This window comes from Gadus morhua, chromosome 7 (genome assembly GCF_902167405.1).
Source record: "Gadus morhua chromosome 7, gadMor3.0, whole genome shotgun sequence".
NCBI lineage: Eukaryota > Metazoa > Chordata > Actinopteri > Gadiformes > Gadidae > Gadus > Gadus morhua.
In genome coordinates, this window is record NC_044054.1 from 12,489,011 (window position 1) to 12,512,947 (window position 23,937).

General features: G+C 45.3%; 2 protein-coding genes across 2 annotated transcripts; both read left to right on the forward strand.

Moving 5' to 3' along the window:
• Positions 1 to 222: 222 nt before the first annotated feature.
• On the forward strand, positions 223 to 10,509 carry si:ch211-284e13.4 (insulin receptor substrate 1). The gene is made up of 4 exons (XM_030362472.1): positions 223 to 766; positions 2,076 to 3,959; positions 4,047 to 5,315; positions 5,721 to 10,509. The coding sequence occupies exons 1-4, from the start codon at positions 418 to 420 to the stop codon at positions 5,726 to 5,728; spliced, it is 3,510 nt and encodes a 1,169-aa protein (XP_030218332.1). The 5' UTR covers positions 223 to 417; the 3' UTR covers positions 5,729 to 10,509.
• Positions 10,510 to 13,323: 2,814 nt separating this feature from the next.
• On the forward strand, positions 13,324 to 23,132 carry slc25a15b (solute carrier family 25 member 15b). The gene is made up of 7 exons (XM_030361890.1): positions 13,324 to 13,572; positions 14,004 to 14,096; positions 14,338 to 14,596; positions 19,371 to 19,508; positions 20,066 to 20,241; positions 20,694 to 20,852; positions 21,738 to 23,132. The coding sequence occupies exons 2-7, from the start codon at positions 14,042 to 14,044 to the stop codon at positions 21,860 to 21,862; spliced, it is 912 nt and encodes a 303-aa protein (XP_030217750.1). The 5' UTR covers positions 13,324 to 13,572; positions 14,004 to 14,041; the 3' UTR covers positions 21,863 to 23,132.
• The last annotated feature ends 805 nt before the right edge of the window (positions 23,133 to 23,937 follow it).

Below are 23,937 nucleotides of genomic sequence, written 5' to 3' on the forward strand. Positions count from 1 at the left end.
ACCCACAGTCGCGTCGTGCGCGCCGCTAGTGCGCTGCCATCCGCTGCCGCTGTATCCACCGCCGCGTCGTGCGCGCCGCTACCGCTCTGCCATCCGCTGCCACAGCAGGCTACTATGATATGAGACACAACACATGGTTGGGCTGATTTTAGCACACACACACACACACACACACACACACACACACACACACACACACACACACACACACACACACACACACACACACACACACACACACACACACACACACACACACACGGTGGTGGACAGCCTCTACGCCTCGATGTGGGCTCGGGGACGGCGGATATCGTGGAGATAATGGATTAATAATCGATACACGGACCGAGCGCGGGTTTTTTCTTTTTCTCTGAAAGACAGGGTTTGATAAATGAAAAAAAGAACGCTCCCCTCGCCATGGAGAACCAAGCGGGAGAGCAGCAGAGCTACGAAGACGTGCAGAAAAGCGGGTACCTCCGCAAGCATAAATCGATGCACCGGCGGTTCTTCGTGCTGAGGGCGGCTTCGGAGCAGGGTCCGGCGCGCCTTGAGTACTACGAGAACGAAAAGAAATTCCGTAGTAAATCCCCGGTCCCCAAGAAGACCCTGAACCTGGAGACGTGCTTCAACATCAACAAGCGGGCGGATTCCAAGAACAAGCACATGATCGTGCTGTACACCCGCAGCGAGAGCTTCGCTATCGCCGCAGACACCGAGGAGGTGCAAGACGAGTGGTACCAGGCCATGCTGGACCTCCAGTGTAATTGTAAGATGCAAACCACCGGAGTGTTGAGTTATGTCCAGACTGTCTGTCAGTATTTCAGGGCCTTTTCAGGCTGTTTGTTATCACGTCGTGCTGCATTTCGCTCCACCATGCAGGCGCCACATACACATTGGTCAGATGATGAGCCAGGCCTTGGTGCAGTTACAATGTGAATGTGCAAATCATCATATAGGATCATTTAAATGGGATAGGGGTGCCATTTGGGGTTAATACTTGTTTTATCACAGGAGCACAGGTACATGGGTTCAGATCATAAGCATAGAGGAGCCAGCGATGGGCGGCGCGCGCTGTCTGTGAAGCACCACGAGCATCAATCTCATGTAATGGGCTGCAGATCATTTTCTCTTCGATTCATTTTCATTTAATGCATCGAAGTCTTCGTCAATCAACGATTAACCTTAACGTGCATTCATAGGGTGACACAAATATGGGGTTATTTTGCATTGCGTCAAGGGAATATTGCATAGCATTGAAATGGTTGGATGCATCGTGCAGGGGTAGCCTAGCCTAGTCTGCATCGTTGGAGCCTATGTTTTTGTTTTTCTGCATGGCTCCCGCTGTCGTCCGCTTAACCTACATATCTGTATGGTGCTGCTAGGGAGGAGATCGCGTCGTCACAGGGCTCTTATTGGAAAACGCGTTTCTGTTGGTTGCTCACGTGTTTACGTTGTGGTAGTGGGTTCTCATGTGGAAGGCCTGCTTGGGATTCGTGATTATTCCACCATCACAACAGCGTTTTTCTCACTTCCACGCGTTATAAGAATAGAAAGGTGCCTACTACATTTATGGGGATCGATTTATCATCATAATCCAAATGATAATCATCATAATAATGATTATTATTGCAATAATAATCATGGTAATTGTAATAATTTGAATAACTCAACATAATGATGACTTATATGTTATTATTATTATCATCATATTTATTAATGTTATTATTATTATTATTATTATTATTATTATTATTATTATGTAATTAACAATTCAATTGCTTAACATGTAGAAGTTTGATCTACAATTACATGTAACATTAAGCTAAGCTACACGGTATGTAGGTAAGCGTAGGTATTGCCGGCCTCCAATCAAAACAACATCAACTTCAATCTAAAGCAGCCAAACGATAACGCATATTTGCAAAACCTTTGATTAGCACTATGGATAGAAATGATTTGATCATTTGATAGAAGTATTGATAGAGTCACCGATCTATTGATCAATCTTGATACATCTTCAATGTATTCGTTGAGTAACCCTCCCTCTCTCTTCACTGTGTCCCCCCCCCCCCCAGTTAAAGCCCCTGACGACTGGGGCAGCAGCGGCGAGTGCAGCTCCCCCTCCCCGGTGCCCACCTTCAAGGAGGTGTGGCAGGTCAAGGTGTGGCCCAAGGGCCTGGGCCACGCCAGGAACCTGGTGGGCATCTACCGGCTGTGCCTGACCGACAAGACGGTCAACTTCGTCAAGCTCAACTCCGAGGTGGCCTCCGTGGTGCTGCAGCTCATGAACGTGCGCCGCTGCGGCCACTCGGAGAACTTCTTCTTCATCGAGGTGGGCCGCTCGGCCGTCACGGGCCCGGGGGAGTTCTGGATGCAGGTGGAGGACTCGGTGGTGGCGCAGCACATGCACGAGACGCTGCTGGAGGCCATGAAGGCGCTCAGCGAGGAGTTCCGGCAGCGCAGCAAGTCCCAGTCGGTGGGCACGTCGTGCGGCGGCGGCACGGCCTCCAACCCCATCAGCGCCCCCAGCCGCCGCCACCACCCCAACCTGCCCCCCAGCCAGGTGGGCTTCTCCCGCCGGGCCCGCACCGAGACCCCGGGCACGGGGGGCAGCAGCACCAGCACCTCCCCCACGTCCCGCCACGGCTTCCCCAGGGCGCGCACCGCCAGCATCGGGGCGCGGTCGGAGGAGGGCGGGGCCTGCGGCAAGGGCACGTGGGCCAGCTCCAGCCCGAGCCTCAACAGCTCCTGCTCCACCACGCCCACGCTGAGGCCCAAGCCCACCCGGGCCCCCACGCCCGCCAAGATCACCCTCAGCCTGGCCCGGTACACGCCCAACCCCACGCCCTCCCCGGCCCCCAGCCTGTCCTCCAGCTCCGGCCACGGCTCAGAGTGCGGCCTGATCGGGGCGGCGGCGGGGGGGATGGCCATCTGCTCGTACCCCCGGGCCCCTCAGAGGGTCTCCGTCTCGGGGTCCCCCAGCGACTACGGCTCCTCGGACGAGTACGGCTCCAGCCCCGGCGAGCACTCCCTCGCGGTGCCCCACCTGCCCGGCACGTCGCACTTCGGCATCGGCGGCCACCTCGGGCACGGCGAGGGCCCCGCCAGCTACCTCGTCATGGGCCACCGGGAGGGGCTCCTGGCCTCGGGCCACCGCTCCAAGGGCCGGCGGATCCTGCGGCGCTCCTCGGGCCGGGAGTGCGAGGCCGAGCGCCGGCTGCTGAGCAAGAGGGCGTCGCTGCCCTCGGCCGCCGCCCGCGACCGCCTCGGGCCGCGCCGGAAGGACGAGGACGACGAGGACGACGAGGAGTACGCCGTCATGTGCCGCAGCCCCAACGACACGACGGACCGGCCGCCCGGCCCGGGGGAGGGGGGCCGCCCGGGCGGGGGCGGGGGAGGGGGGCCGGCGGGGGACGCGTCGTCGTCGGGGGAGGCGAGGAAGAGCGGCGGCGGGGTCGGCCGAGGGGACGGCGAGGCCGGCGGCTACATGGCCATGGTCCCCGGCGGAGCGGCGTCCCCGCCGGGCTCCCTCGCTCTCGCGGCGGCGGCGGCGGCGGGCGCGGCCGGCGGCGGCGCCAAGCCCGCGGCCGCCGACGAGTACATGGCCATGACGCCCAACAACAGCGCGTCGTCCCCGCAGCCCATCCCCCCGCCGGGCGCCGAGGGCTACATGCTCATGTCCCCCAACGGCGGCTCCTCCGACCTCCAGGGGCTGGTGGCCTGGGGGAGCCGCTCCAGCGTGGAGAGCCGCCCGGCCAGCGACTACATGAACGTCTCCCCCGGCAGCAGCCGCTCGGCCTGCAGCACGCCCCCCTCCCACCCGGAGCAGCACCCCCTGCAGCCCAAGATGTTCAACTCCTACTTCTCCCTGCCCAGGGCGTACCAACACACCCTCTACACCCGCTTCGAGGACGACCTGAGCCAGGGCCAGGGCGGCGAGGGCGGAGCCGGCCACGAAGGCACCGCGACGGGAGGAGGAGGAGGAGGAGGAGGGGGAGGAGGAGGGGGAGGAGCCGGGGGAGGAGCAGGGGGAGGAGCCGGGGGAGCAGGGGGAGGAGGGGGAGGAGGGACATACAGCAAGAGGAACAAGATGGCGGCAGGTCCCGCAGGAAGCCGTCCTCTGTCCCTGTCCTCCTCCTCCTTCTCCTCCAGCTCGGCCAGCAGTGAGAGCCTGGAGGACAAGTCCCTGGTGGCGGGGCGGGGGTTGAGTGTGTTGCGAGCGGGCGGAGCATGTGCCAAAGACGGACGCCACGCGAGGAGCGCGTCGGGCGGTAAGGGCTCACAGCAGGGGAGGAGGAGCCGGCCCCCCGGCGCGTCCTCGGACATGGCCAAGGCCAACACCCTACCGAGGGCCAGGGAGAACCTGCAGCCCTCCGTCGCTCACAGCGTGGGCGAGTACGTCAGCATCCAGTACGGCGAGGACGGAGAGTGCAACGGACGGCGTCGCTCGGCGTCCCGGCACGGTCAGGCGGTCCACGGCCCCCTCGGGCCCCTGGACCGCTCGGTCCTCTGTCGGGACAGCCCCACCAACCTCTCGCGCAGCTTCTCGGCGCCACTGTCCGCCTCTGCTGAGTACGTCAGCATGGAGGTGGGGAGGTCCTCTGCGTCCCCGCGGACCCCTGCCCGCTCCAAGTTCACCACCCCGCCCGCGGCCTCCCCCAAGTCCAGAGACGGTCGCAGTGCTAAGTCCTCGCCCCTTGCAGCAGAAGGCCACAGCAGTTACAGAACAAGCGCTGCCCTCCCAACGGACACCCCCAAAGGGCCAGATCCTCCTAGTAAGCGTTCTTCTTCTAACACCGCGGCCAGACCCCAAGCTCACTCTGGCCAACTGCCGTTCCAGCCGGACCCTAGCCTCGGTTTCTCCCCGATCGAGTCGTTCTCGTCTCCCGGCCGGAGCGGCCGACTGGCGCGAGGTGACTCCCAGGGTCTGAGGAGCCCACGTGCAGGCGAGGCGTTTGGGCCTACTCCTTCAATGTCTTCTCTGAGCGCACTCTACCCGGAGGCTGGCCAGTCCGCGGCCCATCTGTCGGCCTGGGACTGCTCGTCATGGGAGGGCGGGCAGGCGGCTGGGTCCGCGGTGGCGCCAGCCCAAGCTGACTCCTTTACTGCTGAACCAGGCCTGAACTACGTTGACCTTGACCTGGCCATGGCGGAGAGCCCCCAGGCCGGGGTAGAGCATGCCCTGGCCCCTTACAACATGGCAGCGAGTGGCCTGGGCAGCTCCGCTGGTGCCAGTCTCAACACCTATGCCAGTATTGACTTCTACAAGTCTGAGGAACTGAGGGGACATCAGACCAGTAGGAAAGATATTCAAGGTAGGAGATGAGAATGTCAACGTTTTTCATCTTTTTTATTAAAAGTAGGCACTTTCTTGTGCTACTTTCTTCTGCTACTCTCGCTCTGCTGACAGTAGCAGAATACCATCTTTATTGAGGATGATATACAAATTCGTGGGATTTCATAAACCATGCCTTTTCTTAATAAAATGCTTTTGCTTCAAGGAGATATTCAAATTTGTTAAACAAAGTTATTTTCCTTACTATTCTTTTTTGGTCCAAAAGAAAGCTCAGATGAGCAGTTCTGAATGGTGAATAAGCTCATTAATCCTAATTACTATTTGTTATGACTATTTTACTACTATTTTGATTGATTTGTATTCAGATGTATTCAGATATAGACTACACATAATAATATTCTGCAACCCTATTCTCTTTTTCCAGATTGTTAGCGTTCCTCCAGGTTTTCAAACTGTGCTCCTGCTAGGTCTCAGACCGAACCTGCTCTCAGCCTGCTAAGGACCCGAGAGCCACAGTAGGCCTATTCTTCGTTTCTCCAAATGTCTCAACACCAGAACAGTCTACTCCAAGTCGATCTCTTTTGAGCATGGATGCTTCCCATCTCATGTTTTGCTTACCCAGACGTGTGCCAAAAGTCCACAGCTCTCTTTACAAACAATTCTCTTCAGCGAAAGAAAACAAACATCAGCCCTACCAGGAGAAAAACTCTTTGTTTTGGCAGCAGGTTTATGAATATCTTTTTTTATTTTTCAATTTTGCCAAATAGTATTCCAACATAGATTAGGCCGAAAAACCCATTGGTGTGTCCAAATATTTGTATTGTACAATACTGATAAAAAACAACAACATAATTTTGTCTAATCCCCCCGCACAACTCAACTCAAATCCAATGATACTCAATTTCTCAAGCAATTTTACGATTGAAATGCCTTTTTCAGTTGCAGAAACACATAGTTTACACACCTGGACTCTTTACTTGAATACACAGAACCTTCATAACAAATTACCTTTGGAATCATTTAGAGGCGTCAACCTGTTAATATTATTGGTGCAGTACCTTTTCTGCATAGAGACACTGATGAATGCATATGATTTCAACAATATTATTAATCATTTATACACACTACTCTTTCTTTACGTCTTAAGTTTATAGGTAAGAGAGGTAAAAAAAAAAAGACTTACTAATAAAGAACGATTTATAATTGTTTTGTATGGTGCACAAACAACAACACACACACACACACACACACACACACACACACACACACACACACACACACACACACACACACACACACACACACACACACACATACCTACAGACAACATAAACTTGTATAATGTTAAACTATTTATTTGTGCCAAAAATACTTCAAAATACATTGATCGAATGAGATTCATAATTTCGTAAGGTAACGATCGCATTCGTAAATAAACCCAACAGTTGCATTTTGCTTTCTCCCAAGCCAAAACCGTAAAACAAATTATATATCTATCTACCCAGTGAACCCTTGTCACACATAATGCACACATAAACAAGATGAAAACCCATTTGATGATTAAACCTTTTAGCAAACCAATAAAAGCTGTAATTATAGTTGATCAATTATTCAGTTCACCTCAGTCAGTACAAGTTCCAAATACAACAAGCTGATTATTAAAAGCGGTTTGTATTCCTCATAGTCTTGTGAGAAACAGAACTGTAAATATACCAAAATAAAATACTCAATAGAATTATTATATTGGTAAAGAAATGTTTTCAACAACTTTGACCTTGAATCTTGTAAAACTACAAGATTCATTAATTCCGAGTTAAAAGAAGACGAAGACGAAGGAAGAGGTTCTAAATTGGATTGTTGACGATTTGGTTCATACCATTTTTTTTTTAATTTCTTTGAAGATTGGAAAGAGATTAGACACACAAATTTGTGAGATCACTGTGGGGGATTTTGAGGCACAACTACTGTTGCATAATACATAACCAGACATTTGTATTGTGCTTTGAGACATACCTGTATATTTTACTGAAGTATAAGCTATAGCTTAATCTACAATAGCTTTTGTACGAAACATCGTAGATACTGTAGTTTGTTTTTACATTTGCATTACAGTAAACACAGTTGTAATATAAAATAATACATTTCCAATGGAATATAAGAAAATAATATACATATAAAACGCGTCATACTATTTAGTCTTCATATCTATTTACTCTTATAAAGTGCCTAATTTCTGATTGTAGCTGATCGTACACAGATTACAGTACTTCAATCGTAGTTTTACAGAACACAGAACAGAGAGCTAGCTATTAGTCAAACAGTGATCAGATTGCCTTACTGTGTTTGCCATGAATCCACTTCCACATTTTACTTTATGCCGTGCCTAACACTTCAGCCAAAATGTAAGCACTCACCCACCTCTGTTTGGCTTCATCTAGCTGAAGTTTGGCCTAAAAATTCTCTCTCTCTCTCTCTCTCTCTCTCTCTCTCTCTCTCTCTCTCTCTCTCTCTCTCTAACTCTCTCAATATATATATAATTTGTATTTTTTTTTACTTTTCTTTCATCTATCTTCCTGTGCGCTGCTGTTTGCTTTCCATCACATTAACCTTTGGTGCTCTGAGATAATTGCCAAAAAACAAATCAAACTCTGAAGCATAAATCTAGTCATAGGTTGGATTTTTTTTTTCAAAACTATGATATAGCCTTGTTTCATATTTCAGCAAAGACTAAGTAGTTTGACTCATAGAAAATAACTTGTGCATTACAATGACAGAGGTGCTGCTTAAATGAGTTTGGTCAGTTTTTAGACAAAAGCACTATATATGCTAAGCTATCTAATGCTTATTAGCGTGTGCTGGTAGCAGTTGTAAAGCAACTCAGTGTGCAGTGTTACTGCGCCATCGTAGACATTTAAGTATTTATGAAAATTGTAATGCCAACTTGCATATCAAAAGGATGGATCCCATTTGATAGCAAGGCAGTGATATAACCAAGCTGCCAGAAACATCAACTAGACATGACCAAACTCTTTAAATCAAAAGCTCTCACACTTTTATACAGGGGGTTGAAAAAGGCAGTTTTATGGTGTACTTTGACAGTATTAGTATGTTACCTTTATATTTTCTTTTCTGTGAAAATGTTTTAACAGGGCTCGGGATGACACAATACTTTTTAACCTTTTACAGCGCTATATTGAATTACAGATTAACATTACTATATAAAAAGCTTATATATGCAAACTCTGCTGTTAATATATTTTGTAAAACATTACATTTTCAATATAATTCAAGCAACTGAATCAATAACAGGTGTTCAAGACATATAAAGGTCAAAGACAATGTTTCCGTCAACATTATTCAGGCAACTGGAAGATTTTAACACTACCTTGGATACTGCATAATATCTGACTTATTAATATCTGGCTTGGCCTCACCACATCACTTACCCCCCTAGCCCCCTCAACTAAAAGGACACTTAAGTGCCTGGCTTTGATCGAAAATTCACCAGTATCTGATTTTATTACACTCAGCGTCTCCAGTCACTTGAATTGAGCAATTAATGTTGATTCAATGCGGAAAAAAAACCCTGTTTAAAACCAGGTCCTGGAAAATATAGTCTTTCTTGCATTTAAACCGAACAAGCATTCTGATTCAGTTGAGCACAACACTGCAAAACTTTTGGCTTCACGTGAACAAGTTTTGTTTTGGACATACAATTTCTGTCTAGCAAATACGCTTGTTGCCCTATGAGTTTTGCAGCTGATATTGAACAAAAAATATTTAAATTGAAGGTTGGTTCTTTTTCCATTTCGCAGATCATGTATTTATAGCATTTTTACTTGAAACCTTTTTAATGTTATTCTCTTTGAAATCAGTTATCATCATAACAAATAAGATTTCCCATAGTCCATTGCTGCCAGCATTACTTGTACTGACGACGATCCTCCTTGGCAATCTCTCGTGTGATGCGTATGAATTCTATTCATGGGATCGTCCCACGTTTACCTTCTCCAAGGGATCTTCTATCGTTCCTCCATTACTCCCTCGGCAGCCTTGATGCTGGGGGATTCTCCTGCTCGAGACTCCTTTACCTCATACTCTCAATTCCTCACAACCGTTTGCAGTTATGAAAAGACATTTATGAAGTGGAGTTCTGAAAAAGGTTAAAGATATTACTGAATTTAACGTTTGCGGTTCTGAAAAGGGTTAAAGATATAAAGGAATTTATTGTTTGCAGTTCTGAAAAACTTTAAAGTTATTACTGAATTTATCGTTTGCAGTTCCTATAAAGGGTTAAAGATATTACTGAGCTGAACGTTTGCAGTTCTGAAAAGGGTTAAGGATATAACTGAATTTAAATACAAAAAAGACTCTATGAAAGCTTTGGATTTGAGCAGATATGTTTGTCTTTTTCTTTATTTTTTTTACTACGTTTACTGCCTTAGGCTGTCTTATGTATTAGCACTATACAGCATTGTATAAATGAGCTTTGCATTTATGAATTATCAAAATTCTCTAAGTCTGACGATTTTCAATTTGAATGAGAGACTAATGTCGTCTCTTCAGGATTTTACAAAACAGTGATGTTGAAATTGTTGTTGAAATGAGGCATATAAAAATGATTTATATGCCATCCATTGTGAATAATGATACTGTATGTACAATCAGAAATGTGATTATGAATGCAAAGGAGAAAACATTGTATTTATTTTAAAGCTATTGATAATACTTTGATAATAATGTATAGAAAAAGAAAAGAAAAATAGCTATGTAAAGTATACTGTGTATAAACAAATTTGTTCTAAGGGGGGGATGGGCATGGGGTTGATTTAGTTCACAGCCAACTGTTTAAATCGGAATATTGATGATTCTTGTCTGTGACGTAGACAATGTTTCTGTTTTATTATTTTCTTTTTATATATAAAAGGTAAAATCATCTGAAAATAGTACGATTGTGTTTGTGTTCTTTGTCTGTGTTTTCATGAAAAGTTTGGAAATGTCTTAAGAACTACTTAGATCAGTCAAGACTTTATTAAGTCAATGGCCCTCTATCATACTGCTCTGGCATAAGCCTTGCACGAGGGGCGCACGTCTTTAATCTCATATACAGTCTCCATATTATGTCTTCAAATGGGTCAGTAGCAATGTCCTAAGAAGTCATTATGCTTAATTAGCCAACAGACCTGGCAACAGTTGCAATGCGGCGTCATGAATAGACCAATGGAAACATAATTTAGGTTTAAGTATGAAGCATAAAAGCATTTTTCAGATTCTTATTACTTTATTAATCCCGGAGGCACTCAGATACAAAAGCTCTGCTCAAGATAACAATAATATTAAACCTCTTAATGATATTATTGAAAACATGGTGTGCTATGTTATGGTGTGTTCCAGATTCCTTGGGCGCCAGCCTTCCGAGTCGGAAGTTGGGATATCTCCCAGCTTTCTTGCGGCATTTCTCTGAGGCACGCCCCCTTTTTGTCTTCATCTCTCGGAATTCTGAGAGTAGACCGAGAGCAGTTGTGACGCTCTCAACAAAAATGGCTGTGCCCGTGAAGAGATTTATTTTCTTTGTACCTGTACCACGTTGGTCATCATAAATGCTCTTACGCACTTGATTACATTGCTACTTTATTTCGGTCACCAATTTATGCATTGCAAGGTCTTGCTGTGCGTGCAATACAATGTAAAGTTGTGTTGTTTGTTTTCGAGCTGGTTTGCTAAAGAGGCTAATGTAGCTAACAATAACCAACGACTAGCCAATTTAATGACACAACACAAAGTCAAAACAGAACGCTAGAAGTGCTCCGAGACCGGAAATGACGTAACAACTCGGAAGGCTGGTGTCCGAGGCATCTGGATCACACAATTAGCTCTATAGACGAAAGCTCGTCCCCTCAGCTATGTGGAGTGCTTCACCATATCTTCAACATCAGTCGTTCAAGGGTCCCTGTGTTGTGGAAGACCTCCAGCCTTGTTCCTGAGCAAAAGACAAGGAGCCCCTGTGGCTCCAAGGACCGCAGACCAGGGTCACTGACCTCCCACATCATGAAGACCCAGGAGAGACTTGTCCCGGAGCTGCTCCGACCAGTGCTGTAGAGTTCGTACTCAAGGCGTTTTTATTTTAATTGTCTCAGACTCGTCTCGGTCTCGATCAAGCCTTTTTTCAATTTCAAACCGACATCGCAAAAAGAAATGTAGGTTTAAAAAATTAAGTGTTTTTTCTAATGTTTATGAATCTAACCAATCAGCGGAGACATGTGCTCAAGTCGCACATTTTACGTGTTTCAATGACTCTGAGTTATCTACATATTCTTAGAGTGGTAGAGAGCCCCACTTTTTTTTCTGTAGAAGTTTGTGTGATTTGTTACTGTAAGTGACTGAAGATCAATAAGATTCAAAATTATTTTCCTTTTACAATTCGATAATTAAATAATGATGTTATTATATCAATTCATGCATCAATTCATCTCAACACATAGGCCTGGCCTAGAGGAAAGAGTAGTTTATATGTTGACTGCTTCGAATATTATGTTGGTGGCGCTATAGAATTATTGCTTGTGTTTTTACTGAGTAATACAGAAGATAATAACTTTAAAAAGAAAGACTGACAAAAAGATATACTGTGTCTCTAGCCTCGCACAAATATTATAAACAGGTAAATAAGGATGTTTTTTTATGTCTCGGTCCTGACCGTCTTTCTCATTTGGACTCGGTCTTGACTCTGACTCTTCAAGCCCTGGTCTAGGACTTGTCTTGGACTCGACTAAGGTGGTCTTGACCACAGCTCTTGCTCCAACACACTGACAGGCCCCCACTCTGACCCCCTACAGGCACCTACCAGCCCTGACTAGGAGTCAAGGGAGACATCATTCCCCTGCTGAAATGTCTGTACACTGGAGCTGGACAGGCTATGGGTCATCTGCTACAGGTTCTCCCGGCCACTCCACATTCAGTGCTCACTGAATGTGTAATGTGGAACTTCGTGGAATGTGCTCTCATTCCACCAAGATGCATCATGGAGCATCACAGGAAGTCACACCTGTGGCAATCAAACTTCTCCACTTCTCCCTTATAGTGTCAGAGAATCTCTTGAGTCTGTGAGCCCATAATTCATCTCTGATATAATTGTTTATCTGCACTACTGAATTAACAATATTTTGTGAAATAATTCAATAATTGAACTGTGCAATACCCTAGCACGAATACTGCAATTATTTATACTGTAAATTAAAATGGATTGTCTTACTTATACTGTTCTTCGTATGCATTATACTAGTATGAAGTATATTTGTACACACTTATTATTTGTTATATATCTATGTTTATGAATACATACATATAGCAAAATAACAAAAAACAACTTTAACGTGACCCAATTTCCGAGGGGATTAATAAAGTATTTTTTTCTGCTAATATGCAAAGTTACATACTAGGTTTACAGTTTTTTAATCGTTCAAATATTATATTTAAACATACACTACATTTGCTTCGCAAATACATCTTCATACAAACCTATTTATTATGATGCCAACCAGGCATCGTCCTTTTGTGGGCTCTTATTTTGAAAGAAGAACAGTTGAACCGGAAGCTTGTGCCAGACTGCATTGTAGGCTAGAATAGACATATACACATAGAAGAGGCCATGGCCTGGATTGTACGTCAAGGTCGCCGCCATATTGGAGAGGCAAAGGGAAAGAGATGCGTTTTTTCTGTATAAAAAAACAGTATAACGTTTACATTCTCAACCAATTATTCAAACCGTTATGATCGACGTGAAGGAAAAATAAAAAAAGATAAACCTATAAATAATTTACATGATTTAACATGAATCTAAAAACGACGCATTGAAATCATTTGAAAAACGTCAACGTCAAAGTGTTTACATCATGAAAAACCGCAGCTCACCAGTTCACTTGCACATGTTTAAAGTCGCCAGTCGCCGCCTTCCCAACATGGCGGCTACGTTGACGCATCGCGTCAGTGCGGAATCTGTGGGTGTATCTCTATGAGCTGGCCCAATCTGGCAACATTGACCCTGAACTCCCCATTCTCCGGACCGGTTGCAGCGACCACATCCATGGTGGTGACCTAGCTGGGATCTGGAAGAGGGAGTTCAATCATTCACATTTTACTCTTAAAAGACAGGATCATGCGATTTATGAGATCGTATGTCCTCCCAATGAAGATGTATTTAGACAAATGAAACAAACAAAATAACACACCAGCGGCGAAAACCATTTGTATCTGAAACTTCATCCCCTCGTTGCCTCCAGGTCTGTACACTTTTTTCTCCTTGCTCTCATGGTAAAGAGAAGGGGAGAGTCCGGCGTGATGTCAACATGCTGTGGTTATATATTTGGGTTTAGGTAATAACCTCATTCATTTCTATGTCGATGTGATCCATCTATTACTGCCAAAGAAAACTGTATAATTTGTTAAGTTCCTTAACTTTCAATGTAGCAGCTGTTATGTTGCGTTATGTAGTTCTGCCCAAACTTTCGGTGAATACGGCAGATGCCGATGCAGGTAGCCGATATTGGCAGAACACAGGCAAAATCTTTGAATAGTTTGCAATGTCTTAATATCTTTGCCTAAAATATTTAAATCAAATGCTTAATATCTTAGATTTACATTTTAGAAAAATCTGTATGGGAGTCCTACACTTTTAATAATGTGACTTTGGTCTTTAAAACAACCTTTGCAGGTATTACCCCATTCAGTAGAGCCTGATAAACGGACACCATGAGTCCTCATCCAGTGGTCCAAGCCATGATTGATCTCTCTGCTGGGGCTGTGGGTAAGTACAGGTTCCTTTCACGCATCAATTTCACAGGGCATGGTTTTTTGGAGTTTGTCTTCCAGCCAAAAGCTTCTGAGGTCAAATCCCAATGCCCCTTTACTCTTTCTAGGGACCACTTATCAAGCTGCCACACCACATCCTGGTCATCAGCCTCAGGCTTCTAAAAACAATTAACTGTAAAGCACTTTGGATAAAATGTCAAAATAGTGAAACGGTACTATCCATCACACAACTACAGGGGGCACTGCGTGTGTCCTGAGCGGGCAGCCCCTGGACACGGCCAAGGTGAAGATGCAGACCTTCCCCACCATGTACAGGGGGTTCCTGGACTGTGTGACGTCCACCTACAGACAGGTGGGGATGAGGGGTCTGTACCAGGGAACCACGCCGGCGCTGGTGGCCAACATCGCGGAGAACTCGGTGCTGTTCATGAGCTACGGATTCTGCCAGCAGTTCGTCAGCTTCCTGGCCGGGAAGCCCAAAGAGGCGGGCCTCAGGTTGGACCCGTACTTGTGTTCGCTGCCGAGCCAACAGGTTTAGGTGGCGGTAGATTACCGATTGTGCAGTTTGAGTTGTTGAAGGCCTACGTAATGGTTAACCGGAAGTTTTGATTAATGGGTACATAAAGCACTCAAAATATGTATAGCATTTATAAAATGTCTCCAAAATAGTTTTAAAATCCAGTTTTTGGCGTTTTTGGCAGTAACGGGAGTTTTCTAACGCCATTCGGCGATGACGTCACGTTGGGGAGACGTGGTGGAAGGTAGCCTGAGCCTAGTACTAGAACTATTTAGTCTAAGAGGTGGAAAGAACCACAAATAATATGTATGATGGCCCCAGCAGTGTAATTTCTAACCTGTCAGAGGTGAGAGGGTGAATGAGGAATTGCCGAGAACTGATGGCGGTCAAAACCAATTAAATGCATGGTCAGAGGAGAATGAGTGGAGAGTTGCTATCATTTAGCGACGCAGCAACGAGCGCTGGAGCTAGTCAATGAACAGCAGTGCATACAATAACGACACTTTATTATATTTATTTATTTTTCAGTGAATATGTCAGTGAATAGCACCGAGTGAAAGTCAACGTTTTCTTTATATCTAGTGACAGCGATTATGTCGTTCAGATAAGTACCGCTAAACTTAGTCAGAAGATCTAGAAATAGAAGGCATAATGTGCTACCTTGCCTGACCCACATGTGAAATCCCCCCCAGATAATCCCTAATTAAATCTTACCCCCGATATATATATTTTAAAGCAACACAGGAGGCTGCATTGGCTAAAGTTGTTTGGATGCACGTTGATTTATAAGAAGGAGAGGCAAAGTTGTGCATTACAATGCAAACACGACAACTGAATAAATGGCAGGTATAGCCTATCGGACACGCAATCAGTGCACTTGCAAATGAGTGCCTGCAAGTATGACCGATCGTGGTGTGACATTATTTAACCATCAATCAACTGCAAATACGACCCGACAGATGTACATTAAACACATACACAAAGCACATCGTCCAACCTGGCGGATGTTGACAGACAGCCCACAACAAGCCAAACATCACCACGGCGGGTGTGCTCTCTCTCTCACTCTCGTACGCCCATACACAATCACTGCAACTTATCCAACTCCAAGGCTAGGCTGCTTCATTAAGACCAAAACTAACCACAAGGCCTTCATCACCATGCAGTATGCCGAAGCCGGAAAGGACCATAAGTTAGAATGGACCCAAAGTGTGTGATTGATACAGTCTGGTTTAGCTTTCTCTTGCTATCAGTTTTTAGTATGACTCGTTCTCAACATTACGTCATTCTTCTGTTAGGCGCACATGGCTAATTTGCGTACTTGCACAGGAGTGGCTGCCTCCGCAAGGCAAATAATAGAACATATTTAATTATCTTTCTATCCATCTATCCATCTGTCAAAGGTGGTAGAATGTCGAGGGTCTTAGGTTCAGCACAAAAAGGCAGCAGTGAAGCAAAAATTACTTTGAATCCATTTCAATCCATTTCTTCCTCACACAACTGAGAATACACAGACAGCACATGGCATAGCTTCCGCCTTCTAGCACCCCCAACTTGTCTCTCATTTTGAGATATTCCACGATATTGGTTGGTGGCTGAGGACTCTCTCCCATATAGGCCTCTCTCAGGATATCCAGGGCTTCCCCTCACCTGACGTCCATAGAGCAGCTCGAAGGGAGAGTAGCCGGTGGACGCTTGCGGGACTTCTCTGTAAGCAAAGAGAAGATAGGGCAGCCACTGGTCCCAATTATCTCCCGTGTCGCTCACATACTTCCGCGACATTGCCTTGAGCGTTTGGTTGAAGCGCTCAACCATTCCGTCAGTCTGAGGGTGGCAGGGCGTAGTTCTAATGGCCCTGATCCCTAACGGTGAGTACACTTGCTTCATGAACCCAGAGTTGTTGGTTGCCCTGATCTGTTATGATCTCTCTAGGGATCCCCACCCGTGTTAATAGCTGTATTAGGCTATTCGCTACCTGTCTAGACTTGGTGTTTCTCAAGGGGAAAGCCTCAGGATAGCGAGTCGCATAGTCGCATATTACCAAGATGTATTTGTGGCCAGCCCTACTCTTGTCAAGGGGGCCTACAACATCCATAGCAATCCTAGTGAAGGGGACATCGATTATGGGGAGGTTAACTAGGGGTGCCTTCATGCCTCTTATTGAACGGGAAGTGAGCTGGCAGGTTGGGCAGGATTTACAAAAAGCTACAACTTCCTGGTACCCCAGGCCAATAAAACCGGGCAGCAATCCTGTCTGGGGTTTTCTATTGCCCTAAGTGGCCTGACCAGGGGATACTGTGAGCTAGGTTCAGTACCTTAGCACGCAGGGGCTTAGGAACTACTAGTTGCTCTCCCTCAGCACTTATACGCACCAGCCTTCCCTCTTTCAACACAAAGCACTCTTTTCCACACACTGCAGCCCTAGAAACATCCTCTTCGTTCTTCACTCTCTTGAAATGGGCACTCAATGTGGCGTCATCTCTCTGCGCCTGTCCAAAGTCTGTAGCCTCCACCACGCTAACATCTAGGGGCGGTAGGGGCAGCTGCTCCTGTACCGGAGTTCCTAAAACTTTTTCCCTCCTTTTAACTGACTTGGGTTTCCTACCTTTTCCCCCTAAGGAACCTACAGGAAAGGGTAACTCCTGCCACAAAGCTGCATCCGTGGAGTTAGCCTTAGCTTGGGCTCTAGTTAACACTGCTCGCTTGGGGTAAGTGATGTTGCAATAACCCTGCCTACACAGGCACGTCCTGTCCTAGCACAACAGGGTAAGGACAGTTATCCATTATGCCGACATTCAGTAAGTAAGACTGTCCTTCAATCTCCACCTTTACATCAGCTAAAGGTGGTCACTCTCGTCACCGTGTAGACAAGGTACTCTGACGCTCCCAACTCCCACTAACCCCTCTGTACCCAGACATGCTCCTTGGACAAATGTCTGGCTACTGCCTGAATCTATCAGGGCTTTCCAAACCTTCCCCCCCGATTCTGACAGGCACTTAAGCATCCATAGAGCTAGGGGTTGCCTTAGTTGAACCATTGCATGGGGTGTAACATAATGACCCTCGACATTCTACCCTTTGACACCATCCATCCATCCATCCATCCATCCATCCATCCATCCATCCATCCATCCATCCATCCATCCATCCATCCCGCCATCCATCCATCCACGCATGTTTCTAGTTTTAATGTGATGTATTTTGTGCATGTCCAGTCAGACTTGTTGTCTCCCTTGTTCTGTGTGGTCTAAGCTATACTGTCCTGTGTGAGCCGAATCACCTCAATGAATTCCCGACGATTTGTGTCGTTTGGTATTAATAAAGACTTGACTAGGCTATCTATCTATCTGGGCTATTAATTAACAATTATTGTTAGCGAAGTGAATAGTGGGGAATAGCGTATTCCCGACTACTCACGGAGCCTGAGGTGAATAATTGTTAATTATATGTTTTAGTATATACTACACGTGAACCCTCCAAAAATAAACAAGATAACACTTTTAGCCGGGATTTATTTGTTTTTATTAGCGGTTTACTTGTTGTTATTAGCGGACATTTTGCGATGAAAACAATATTGAGTTTGAGATGTCAATCATGGGATATTGCCTAATATCCCAAGATAGCGAACCAATCAAATTGCGCCATCTTAGGAGGTTCACGTGTAGCATATACTAACTATATATAATATCTATGTATTTATCTATGTATCTGTATAATCTGCTGAACACTCTCTTGTCTCTACTCTCAAAGGTCTCAATGCGGCTTTGGTCCGTGTCTCCCCAACGTGACGTCATGCAATGCATCCTGGGGGAAATGAGAGTCAATAGCAAACCGCTAAAATAGAACCTACTTTTTTCGTATTACATTCCGTTTTGTGATACCTAACATATCACAAAACATTAAATACAATGGATAACAGTTTAAATCTTTATTACCAACATGCAAATTGCACAAATTCGTTGGAAAGTAAACCCTGCAACACAGCAGGGTTTTTCTGGTAAAAAAACTATTCAGTGTCAGATAAGCAGACAAGCCCCCGGTTAGGATTATTGGCTTTGTGTGTTGTTGATTTTTATTACTATGATGTACTATGTGGTTGGATTTGTTGCAACTTAGGTGTTAGGTTCTTGTGGGGCTTGTAACGCTATAGAGCTGTACAATTTAATCCCCTTAACTTGGCTTATTTGAAATGGTTAGCTCAATATTTGACTCAATAGGAGATAGGGTTTATATTAGGAACCTAAAAACAGGGTTCTGTTAATGTGAAGTAATGCAGGAAGGCCCTAGCCTCATGAGACCTTCTTGATCTAAAGAGAAGGCCTCTACCCTGTTTGAACCCTTTGCCTAAAATTGAAAGATGTGAGGACAAATCAGCTCCCTTGGGGGAGGGACTTACAGTTTGAGACAAACAAGCAGCCTCACAGAATTATATAAAGAATGGCGCAGCCCAAGGAGAGTAGCAATCTACGGAGCAAGGAAAAAAATGTCAGAAACTGTACATAATCTCCAGGGAAGCCTTTTGCAATACTTCCGACTGGATTTCGGCAGGAGCGGAAAGGGCAAGAGGGTCGTTCTGATGGGCTTGATCTTTTGAACAACATAAGGTGGCGGCTATATTTGGAAGTCTATTACTGCCCAGCCAAGACCAGTCTGATATTCATTGCAATATGCAACCTTGAATATCAAAAGGCTTGGGATACCCTGCTGAAGCTGCGGCCCTTGTTGTTAATGTGTCTATCTTTGTGTTGTCAGCGACGTGCAGAAGGCCTGCGCTGGTTCAGTGGCCTCCATCTTCTCCTCCATGGTTCTGTGTCCCACTGAGCTCGTCAAGTGCCGGCTCCAGGCCATGTACGAAATGGAGGCCTCCGGCAAAATCACCAAGGGTCAAAAGTAGGTTTCTTTCAGGGTTACCATCAAATTGTTGGTTTGTATTGGAATAGTGCTCTGCTCTTGCACTGCAGGAGTCTCTCCTCTGTGGCAAAGCACATGATTGGCCGTAAATATTCCACCGGTCAAACAGGTTTCCTCGCTACCTCAAACTAAGGTTGTCTGACATACCTTGAACAGAGTGGGGCCCCCAGAATATAGATTACAATTTTGAATAAACAGCATGAGTGAGGAGGCTACAAATCCATTTATTTACAAGTTGTAACGGACCTCTCATGGTTGGCAGCATTTGGCTCAAGAGGCAGAGCGGGTTGTCTGGTAACCAGAAGGTTGCTGGTTCGATCCGCGGCTCCTCCTAGCTGAGTGCCAAGGTGTCCCTGAGCAAGGCACCTCACCCTCACTGCTGCCGACGAGCTGGCTGTCGCACTGCACATCCGTTGGTGTTTGCATGAATGGGTGAATGTTAGGCAATATTGCAAAGCGCCTTGAGTGGCCACTGGTTAGAAATGCGCAACATAAATGCAGTCATTTGACCATTTACCATTCATTACCTTGTAAAGCACGGTGTGGTCGGTGATGAGGACCGTGATGAGGACCGAGGGACCCAGCGGCTTCTTCCTGGGTCTCACCACCACCATCGCCAGAGAGATCCCCGGGTACTTCTGCTTCTTCGGGGCCTACGAGCTCTGCCGCTCCTCCTTCGCAAGCTACATGAAATGTGAAAAGGACGACATAGGTAATAATAATGGCAAAAATGAATGGCCTTTTTAAAGCACAGTGGAGACGTTTAGTTAGGCATGAAAACCATTGCACACCGAAGGATGATTAGGGGGCCATGTGGGTACAATAGCCAGGATGGGAATTGTACCAGGACACCGCGGTTGGTGGTTCGTTAGTGACCGCAGGAACTCACAACCTTGGTTTAACGTCTCATCTCAGAGAAGGTGCCCCCCGCCAGGACAGGACAGGCCCTCAACCCAATATAACCTGGTGATTCGGATAATTAGTACGTCAAGACACTGACCTCTTGAATAGGTGAATCTGAAAAGGAGTTGTTTATCTATGTGTTGCATGTGCTGTATTTGTTATGTTGCCTCGCCGGCCGCTCTCCCGGTCCTTATTTAGCGCGATGGTGGTCGTGATGTCTACAAGGGCGTGACGGGCGCTGTGTGTTCTCCTGCCCGACAGGTGTGGCCCCCATCATGTTCAGTGGGGGGTTCGGGGGCGCCTGCCTGTGGCTAGTGGTCTACCCTATGGATTGTGTCAAGTCCCGCATCCAGGTCATGTCCATGAGCAGCAAGCAACCTGGGTTCTTCAAAACCTTCACGGCCATCGCACGCGCGGAAGGTAGGCCGAGCAATCTCAAGGATGGTCGTCACTCATAGAATATATTATAATATATGGTTTAACTCCAATTTTGAGTTGGATGCCTTACCCCTTACCTGCTCATTAATGACATGTCATTTTGTATAAAGTGTCATTAATTTATTATTTTCATTATTATTGTCATTTTACAATTTAAGAATACACAACTTTAGAAGCAATGTAAGGGGCAAAGTATTTCAGATTACGTGGAGATAATGTACATGTGGTACATGAACCTTATCTATCTGACATCGCTGATTGTAAACTGTCCAGGAGAAAGGTCGTTTTCTTTGTTGAAATGTGTGAAAACCTACCTGAACTCAACAGTACAGGAAAACAAAATGAAGGCCTGTTGACAGTTATGAATGGACGTACAACCTCCCTGGTTTCTGACCACGGAATAGGTAAACGCACAAAAAAGTAAAAAAATAATAATATATACAAATTAATTGTATAATATAGGGCTATACTAGTATCCACTATAATAAAGGACATAAAAATGAACAATAAATAGATATTCAAAAATATACACCTAACAAAATTCATGAGCATAATAATCATTTGGCAGTTAAGTCATTTTTTTGACTTAACTGCAATACAGTCCTAAACAGTACAGTCTGCTTAGTGTATTCTATCAATTTAATCTAGCTGTTTGGCCTGTGGGAATCAAACTATCCTTACAGTGTAGATATAATAGTTTATGGGTTAGGGTATATAATCAATATAATCTTAACCTATAAAAAAAAGAGTAAAAAAAACAACAACTCATCCCTGAATAGTCTTTGAATTCAGGAATTGACCTGTAAAATAAAAAGTAACCATCTGCCTGTCAAAGTATCTGTTGTGAAGGCCCTCTCCCCTGTGTAGGCGTGAGAGCACTGTACTCCGGGCTCACCCCCACCATGATCCGCACCTTCCCAGCCAACGGTGCCCTCTTCCTGGGCTACGAGCTCAGCAGGAAGCTCATGATGAAGCAGTTTGATGACGTTTAATCTACAGCCGACCACTCACTCCTCCACACATCAAGCGTTGACGTTGGGACCCCCTGACTCCACCAGGATTCTGGAGGGTGTCTACCTGCCAAGTCATGGTCCTGTGTTCTTCTCCACAGGGCTTCATGGTGTCATGGGCATTCTGTGGGCTCCTCTGTCTTGTTCGTGCCCTTTCGAAAAAGAAGCACACTCCCCTTTTTCTTTTAAAAATGTTAGAGCCCACAAACATTCCCGTCAGATAGAATCGTGTTTTTAAAATATCTAATTTGTACAGTCCAAATTTATACATGGTCTCTTCTCCCTTTGCGGGACATGGTATTGTTTTAACACTCCATTGTTAATACTGAATGAATTGTGATTGCGTCTAATACCTCATTAGAATTTAACTGTACTTCCGTTCTCTACTGTACGCACAAATAACGGCTGCTGCTCAACATTGAATGGGAAGACGTTGTACGTCCTCACTCTCATATCCGTTGCTGCTCAGAGCAGGCTACCGTGTTCCTCTTCCCTCTGCAACAGCTCCACCTAGAGGAAGCTGTTGTGCCGTGAACTGCAACTGTAAGTGCAGTAATTATCAGACAGATTTGTCTTTTTTTAATGAAGCTTTAAAGCTCGTTCATCCAGAGGGCGTTGATGTGTTTTATTTGTGATTTTTAATAAAAATAATATTGATTTAATGTGAAAGGGTTTACGTTGATGTCCTTCTCTTGGTGGCATCAGATAAAAAAATGGTGAGTTTGACAGGAGTTTGAACCATGCAGGTCTTCTTATGGATCTGGCACTCCAATTTATATGATCAAACTGTGGTTAAGCTTGTTGCCTTTTCAGTCACTGCCATTTTAATTGTTTTTGCTTTAGACCAAAATGGCTTTGATAGCGCTTTTTGTTTATCTTATTGTGTTGCTCTTTTTTTTGCCTTCTAACAGTGTTGATTTACAGTAAGTGTTAACTCAAGTGTGCCTCATTCAAGAAAATGAATAACAATGTTTTATAGAAGTTGTATGACGGATAGGTATTGGGTTATTTCCGTGTGATGTATGATCTACATTAAATTAAGTGAATTTTAAATCTGGTTTATATTTTATATTGTTCAATTCAAATTGTGAGTGAGTAGAGATTATATACGATTTTTCATATTTGTAGATTTGACAGACAAACATAATATTTTCACATTATAGGGATGTCCTGATCCAATCGGTATTGGTGGGACAAAAGGCCTGTTCATGGTCATCATGGTAATAAATCGTACGCGTGTTCCCGACAGCGACCAATGACCATTCATGTGCACTGCGTTCGGAATCTAAAAGTTATTCACAAGAGGGTTTTTTTATCCGATAAAAACCGGTCTGAACTAAACAGAACTTAGTAGGATCAGTTTCAAGTTTGCACGCCTTTATTTCCTTGTAGCCTATCCCCTACTATCCTTTTGCTTTTATTTATGAGAAGCACATTGTATTGCCACTGTATGAAGGCTAAACTTGCCCTCATCTAGAGCTGGTTTAGGACACAACGTTTAAAGCTGAGCAAAGTCGACGGCGATGGCAACAGATGGTTACAACGTCAATAAATTTTTAAGTACGTGATATGATGGTTGATTTTTTTTAATTGAGTAAAACTTTCATGTTCCGCCATGTTCATGCGTGTCAATATATGGTGAACAATATTGGAGGTTTCTCAGCCACATTGTGGAATATTGGTAAAGAGGAACGCATCGGCAGGGGGGAAGGGCCACGCTCTGGGCCCTGTCCTTGTGATATTCATAACACCTCAGAGGGTCCTGGGTTGACCGGAGAACACTCAGACAGACATCCCTCTGTTATCAATGACATCAGTCTATTTCCAAGTTCACTTAGAAAATAAGTATAAGTAAGGTTAACTATGAGTATTAAGTATTCAAGGTATTCAATATGGTAAATAGTGTTACAATGGAGCCCAATGTTAAGCACTGAATTGATATCAACTGGCCTCCCCCCCCCGTCCCCCTGCGATTCCTCGTCCTTATGGCTTTAGAATGTTTATTCTGTAGGCTTCAATTTAGAAGTTTATGTGAACTAATCCATACCCCGGTTAAA